Source organism: Dysidea avara, chromosome 9 (genome assembly GCF_963678975.1).
Source record: "Dysidea avara chromosome 9, odDysAvar1.4, whole genome shotgun sequence".
Classification (NCBI taxonomy): Eukaryota; Metazoa; Porifera; class Demospongiae; order Dictyoceratida; family Dysideidae; genus Dysidea; species Dysidea avara.
In genome coordinates, this window is record NC_089280.1 from 11,482,326 (window position 1) to 11,489,690 (window position 7,365).

General features: G+C 39.2%; 1 protein-coding gene across 1 annotated transcript; it reads right to left on the bottom strand.

Moving 5' to 3' along the window:
* Positions 1-4,628: 4,628 nt before the first annotated feature.
* LOC136267478 (uncharacterized) lies at positions 4,629-6,919 on the bottom strand. The gene is made up of 3 exons (XM_066062642.1): positions 6,585-6,919; positions 5,400-5,519; positions 4,629-5,231 (listed from the first exon to the last, which is right to left on the bottom strand). The coding sequence occupies exons 1-3, from the start codon at positions 6,906-6,908 to the stop codon at positions 4,629-4,631; spliced, it is 1,047 nt and encodes a 348-aa protein (XP_065918714.1). The 5' UTR covers positions 6,909-6,919.
* Between the last annotated feature and the right edge of the window lie 446 nt (positions 6,920-7,365).

Consider the following 7,365-nt stretch of genomic DNA (forward strand, 5'->3'; position numbering starts at 1 on the left):
TTGATCAGATAAGGTTTATAAGTTCTGCTAAATTTTGCAGGTATGTTCATTGCTGGCAATGCATCATACTGGTTTGCATTATATTATCTGAAGAACTGATAATGCAGGATGATTGGAGCTAACAGTGTATAGCACACAAATTTTACGGAGAACAATTACCTAATCAGTGACTTTATGGAAATACAATGCCAAAATGGTCCTCAGACACTATGCTCTTTGCTCGGAGGACATTATAGATTTTGTTTAGGTTTTATAATGTAGTTAAGTAGGTGTAGCTTGTAAGTAGTTTAGTTTATTGTAATTAGTGTGGTAGTTTGTAATTTGCTAGTCTTTGTATTCTTTTGTGCTTAACTTTTCTGTGTACTTGTTTGTTATCTATTTTTGTAAATAATTTTACACCTTTTTCATTACCTAATCATTACTGATTGAGTCCAAGTCTATCTCCTACCAAAGATACTGTTTTAAATTCATCATAACTCAGTGATAAAAGTGTAACTGAAATCATGTGGACCCACTGATGACACGCAACCATGTAATAGTAACCAATTCCAATATACTTAATTAATCACATGTATCACCATCAGCTACTTTTATTATTAATATTGCTGGACATGCCAATGTGCCAAGGGGACGTGAGTAATGCTCCAAGGAAAAAATACACAAGATAACAACAGTACTGCTTTATTATATCTACAGGTAAAGACGATACTCGACAATGCCTAACATTGCCTATACCATTTTTACTTTACAGCACAAGTATGTAGTAGCTTTTTGATAATGCAGGCTTTCTGACTCAATCACTGAAGTTGGCAAATTATTCCAGTCGATGACAGCTCTTGGAAAGAAGGAATGCCGGTTCATGTAGCTAAGTACCTGGATGAAGTGGTAAGGGTAGTGGTGTCTAGTTGAACATTGTGTGGCTAAGAGGATAATGGTATTGATAGGCTGCAGATAAGTCGTGGATTGCCTCGTAAAAATGCCGGCGGCTAGCTATAACTAGGCCAGTGCGGCATTCCTTGATCCACGCCTATTATTTTTTTACCCTTGTTATGCACCTATCAATGTAATGCCCCACTACCACAGGTACGGGCTGAGGTGGGGGAAGGTGGGGATTTGTATTCCTGAAAATTACAATGCCCCACCTACTGGGGGAGTACAGCTGGTAAAAGCCCCTACAAATCCTGACAATACCCCTAGTATATACCTGGGGGAATGTGGAGCTTAGAGGGGGTTAGATATTTTTCAACAATAATAAAAATTTCATTAATGATAAAAGATGTACACACTCTGCATTAAGCCACACCAACTATTTACACTCTTCACATACAAATTCTTCAGGCTCTTCCACAATACCTATACAAACAAAATGGAACCATCTGTCACATAAATCACAGCCTATCCACTTTTCTACGGAATCCGTGAACTCCTGGAACTCTTCATAACAAACTGCACAGTGGTAAGTGGCTACAGCTGTTTTACGTTCTTTGTTTTTTCTTCTTGTTTCAGCAGCCTTTACTGCACCTCTTCTGCGGTTCTCCTTGATTGTGTGTAGGTGTTCGAACCATATAGTGACATCACTTACTGATAGCAAGGTTTCTTTAGCAATTTCAGAACAAAGGGACTCGGGTGGAGGGTATGAAGTTAACTGGTCAAATTTTTCCTTAAGTACTGTTGAAGGAGGCTTTTTCATTGGCAAAAGTTGTGATTGAATAGATGACTTAGGTGGCAAATAATGACCAGTACAATTTTCTTTACATTCAGTGCAATCAACATTACCCCATGGTCTGTCAGGGTCAGGAATAGGCAGTGGTAAGTGCGTGATAAGTGGTCCTCCACTGTACCAGGGTGGCATGTGCTTCTGCTCACTCCTGCACACAGGATGACAACAAGAGGGATCAAAACAGCAAACAAGAAAAAATGCGTATTGGGGTGGTAGTCCCTTAATGCTATGCCTTTCCTTTAACTGCCACACAGTGTCAAAATAGTTGTACAATTCTGGCCTTTCCCTTTTTAATGCTTCTTTTTGCTTCTTAGTACCCTTACAATAGAAAATATTTACGGACTACTTGTTGTTCTGAAGAATTCGCTCCATTGTACAAATGTATGACAGTGTCTCCACATGGAGCATCATTAACTCTGTTTATGTAAACATTAGTAGCCAATTCCATATTATGCTCATATTTTTCTTTATTGATCTTTCCTGTGTTTGAATCCATGCATGTTCCTCCAAGAGTGGATGGAATGAATAAATTTGCATGTGCTAATGCTAAACAACCGTTTTGTAATTCAACGCGATTTAAATAGCTGGACCCACTGTTCCTTGCTGTAACAAGGCATGCAATAGTTGACCGTTTCAAATGTCTCTCTGTCCATATGAATTGAACCTCTTCATGAATCGGGCCTTCATCACTGGCACCATCTACCCGAAAACATTCAACTGGTTTTCTAATATCTGTACTAGGATTGAAGAACATTGGCTTGAATTCTGGTGTTAGTTCTAGCATTTCTAAATCAGCACTGTGTTAAAATGGGTTTTTTGGAAAAACACCAGTTGCCTTAACTACACCTGCACACATCTCTGCAGTAGTATCTGTAAAATTATATGATGTAGTCTGCAGAATAGAGGTATAAGGATTAACATAGTCTGTATAAGTCGTTAGAGCTTCATGATCTTGCACTACTGGGCTCTTGTGCAAACGATGAGTAGCCATCGTATCTAAACGGAATCCAGCAGCATCATCTCTGTTAACATTAACAATGTTGCAGCCATCCTTGTATTGTAGGTAGTTTAAACCAGCATAAAAGGCTGCACTCCAATGAGCGTCGGGATTAAACTTGAGCATGAACCCCTTTCGTGCACGTCTACAAGTGACTTTGGCCAAGCCTTTATAACGTTCAGCAGATTTTCTTCTTTTGTTCCTTGCCACGCATAGCTCTACTACAGTTCCATAAGCAAAGTTTTGTCCAAAGGTTTTGATTAAATGATCACGTATCCTTCCAAAAGTGGCTTTTGATTTAACACGGATGTTCCCATCAAATGTCAACACACCAGTTCTGCGCCATGCATCAGCCCCAACATTGCAACTTTTCACAAAATCTTCGATTTCTCTTCCAATAGTAGGAAACTCCTTTACAATTGTTTTCACACGGTCACTTTGCTTCTTCCTAAGGTAGTTTCGGCTAGCAATAGTTTTACTTATTAAGTACTGGGCTCTTCGTTGAATGGTCTTCCTTTGTTTTGCTACAATAGCCTTTGCCTTCTCACTAAATGCATCTTTGAGGCCAATGTACTCATCAGGATCTTCACTTTCTGAGTCTGTCACAATAAAACCATTTAAGGCATCCACACTCCTTTCTGCCTCATGTCGATGGGTATTATTATAGTTGGTAAATGCTTGATATGATTGCTGTAGCAACATTTTATGATCAGATGTCAAACATTTCTCTAACAATTTTGGAAACTGTTGGGACAGTTGATTTGTAATACCTTTTTCATCATCACAATCTGCTTTTGTTAGCATGTGGTCAACTAAATGAAACCAATTAAATTTACTTTCAACTAATGCTACAAGCAGCTCATCAAAAACAAAACATTTATCTTCTGTGGCAGTTTCTAGTGAACAGTCAGGCTCAATATCTGAATCATCAATGTATAACTGAGTTACCGCAGCTTCTTGATCTTCACTTAAACTTCTGATTGATTCTCGAATATGCAGAGACTCTTCAATACAAGCCTCCACCCTAGCAGTTCGCTCAGTCATATTTTCAAACCCATAACAGCGCCTGGCTGATGATGGTGTAAGTCCAGAAGCTTTGAATGTTGCATACCTAACTAGTTCTCTCTCCCGGTCATTTTGAGCAAGGGACAACAAATTCTGAAGGTCAATCTTGGAGAATGTTTTTGAACTAGTAGCAGAGCTGTTAGATGATTCACAAATATCAATGAGTTTCTCATAGTCGACTCCTGGATTGAGTTCCATCACATACACTTTAGGATCTTTATTTATCTTGATTAGCAAGGCAGCTAAAGGCATTTGTAACAGTCTACGCTTAGCATTTGGAGTATGATAAGTTACGCCTGGAAAGCAGCTCTGAAATAATGATTTAAGAGGAGTGATGCCTTTCTCCATTACAATATTTGCAGCTTTTATCATTTTAGGGCATTCCTTACAATTATGGTGGTGGCTTTTACAGTATTGTGTTCTAGCTAAACAGTATTGTCTAAGGTTAAATTCTTTAATTTTACTTATGCTTACACGATTAGAAAGTATTTCATAATCCGATAGTGAAAGATTAACATAATCATGGAAAGTACTAACAAAGTCAGTCTGAGGCCTCCCTGTACCGGCAATACCAGTACAAGGAGGCTCTGCTAAAAAAGTGTATCTTTTTGTTGGTTAGTTATTTGACCAACAAAAGACATCTGGCCAGCAGAAGAGATCTGGTCAGTGGAAGACATGAGTTCAGTGGACGATGTCTGGTCAACCGAAGGTGATTCATCAACAAAAGAAGTCTGATCACCAGAGGACATTTGGCTATTTGATGATGATTGACCTCTGGAAGATGTTTGTGAACTTTCATTGTCAGAGAGTATGATTGTATCTGCACTACTGCTGATTCCTTTGGTTTCAAAGATTTATGCAAACGCCTGGTTTTACTAGAGGAATCATCTGACTCCGACTGGAAGCAACATTTCTGCTATGGTAGGACATCGATCTTTTAGTTTTTTTCTGTAAAACCAGCAGTTCATTTTCTAGCTCTCGTTTTTGTTTGGACAAACTGGCAATCTCTGCAGTAATATCGTCACAAGCCTTGTAGTTTTTCACATTTTCAGCCATCTGTCTTCTTTTCTCTTTGTATGATATTCTTTCCTTTAAATTTTGTATGTCTTCTTCCAACCGTTTCGTGCGTTCCACTCTAGCATCAAAAGTGAGCCTTGGCCGTTTTGTAGCAGTGGACTCTACAGCTCCACAATATTTGTTACTGCGGCTTTTCCCCTTCTTAAATGAGTAGCTTGAATTTACTTTACTCCTAGCCGCATCCAAGAGCTTCTGATGACTTGAAAGATATACGGGATTCTGTAGGCAAATTTCTTGAGCTGCTTTATTTACTGATATTTGATATTCAGTTAGAGGTCGTATGGATTCCTTCTTGTAAATAAGGGCTCTCTGCTTGATGTCTTCATCAGACAGACCTGGACTAGCCATCTCAACATTTGGAATGCTAGATTCCTTTATAGGGTATAAAACATACAGAATGTAAATGCAATGCAACTGTTACATGCACTTAACAGGAATAAGCATACATTTGTTTTTGTGTGTGTGTGTGTGTGTGTTCTTTTGCAGCAACAATATAGACTGAATTAAATTCTTTACGTAAAATTTATACGTATGATATACCTGTGTTGTGCCTCTGCAAAGCGAAACACCAGACTTGGATAAGCTTAATTGGAGTTGGGTAGAAGTTTTACCAGGGGCTGCTGCAACCGCACCAGAATCCTGAGGATGGTTAAAGGCCACCTGTACACAAAATATAGATACTATGTATAATTTTACCACTGGAAAGATTGAATACATATTCTGCAATATAAATTTAGTAACACTATGCATGCTTTATACAAGATAGTAAGTAGCTGCAACTTAACAATGCATGAATGCATGTATATAAATGCTTAGAACAATATCATAATACTCTAACCGCTAACAAAAGATTGCTAATATTTAGTAGTGCAAACTATTAAAACTATAGATACCAGTATGATAACTACATAAGTGCAACATTGCACTTGCTTGCAAGAGTTAACTTGTTCACGATGAGGTTTATTGCCAGTAAAGGGACGTGGTATTCACTATACTCACGAGTTTTCATCCTGCGGAATACAGGGTGAACCTGGCTATTAGCTCTACGGCAAACAAATTGACTCTTGCTAGCAAGTGCAATGTTGCGGTTGGGTGGTACCACAGCTAATCAAATAGCTATTAATCACAACCTATGCATTTAACTATAGCACTGTCAGCAATTAACCAACAAACCATATGCAAGCAAATGTAGGTGAAGATAAAAGATTTTAACAAATAGATAAACTCTTCACAGATACATTTCAATACTCTAGAGCCGGAGTCTAGACTGGTGGGCTGTATTGAGCTCTGTTCAGAACTTCCAACTATAAGTAAAATTTATCAGCTAAGCCTCAATTATATATATAGCATGAAGCAATCAGTCTGTCAACTAAAGCTAAGCGTACAATTCTGTAGTTTTAGACTTAAGCTGAAACTGTTTTACAGACCATCTTAGCACAGATTAGAGTGTGGTGGATAAGAGTGCTATTAGCAGTAACAGGTTATCACTGTTAGGCTTCACAATAACAAGTAGAGCAAGCCAGTGTACATGCAGTACTTGCATACCATGTAGTTTAATACCAGGAATGTATTGTATGCATCTAATTACCCCCAGCAACATGCACTGTGTGACAAACATCAATCTTTTTTAAGCAAGTATAGTTTTTGCCTACCTATCATGACAAAATGCACCAAGAAAAAATAGCTATTTAGCTAGCTAATTTATTTTATATACAAGCTACTAACCGACTGTGCGGTGGAAAGATTGTTGGCTGCACCTTCCTCGGACTGAATTGTTTCCATTATCCTCATCACAGCTCTGTCAGGAATTTCCTGGTCCAAGCCAACTACATCAACAAACACGTTCTCTCCCCAGCTGTCATCTCGTACTTGCAATATCACACTACTCTGGCTGCACTGCAAAATATCCTTAAAGCTCTCTAGAATTGCAGAACGGAGGACAGAGACGTCGCCACTATATCTCACAACTCTTGTTCTTAGCCCACTAGGTGTGCTGATAGACACCAGCGCACTCTTGCTTTCTCTTCGTTCCTCGCTTCGTTCACACATCGCCACCAGGCCAGCTGCATTCAAAAACGAGGCGTGTACAGTTAATTATCTCACGTGATTGCCAGTCATTGCATTTTGAGGATACGCTTGCGGGTTGTGATATGTACGGCTGGAGTACGCTGATGGTTGACTATCCGATGCAAGTGAATTTCTTTTATAATTTTCAAGGTAAATACAAAGCCCCACTACCTCGGGGCAATCGGGCTATCAATTCCCCTACCAACCCCGACTTTCTCCCACCCTCAGCCCGTACCTGTGGTAGTGGGGCGTTACATTGATAGGTGCATTAGAATATAACTTATGCACGAAGTTCTGGGACGGCTTCTATTCATTTTTAGACAGCCTCTTTACACTGTTAGCTTGCCTGTTAATCATCAGCACTACCGTACGACCACAACCACAAACCATCACCGCTACTGGTGCCTGGAATCATCTCAGCCAGACGGCTTTGGCCCCA

What these genes read in the sequence shown, in the direction of transcription:
- LOC136267478 (XM_066062642.1), bottom strand. Translation starts at nt 6,908, where the DNA reads ATGTGTGAACGAAGCGAGGAACGAAGAGAAAGCAAGAGTGCGCTGGTG. An exon ending in ATCTTTCCACCGCACAGTCG is followed by an intron (nt 5,520 to 6,584) that starts GTTAGTAGCTTG and finishes TTTTGTGTACAG; the next exon opens with GTGGCCTTTAACCATCCTCA. An exon ending in TTTGCAGAGGCACAACACAG is followed by an intron (nt 5,232 to 5,399) that starts GTATATCATACG and finishes TACCCTATAAAG; the next exon opens with GAATCTAGCATTCCAAATGT.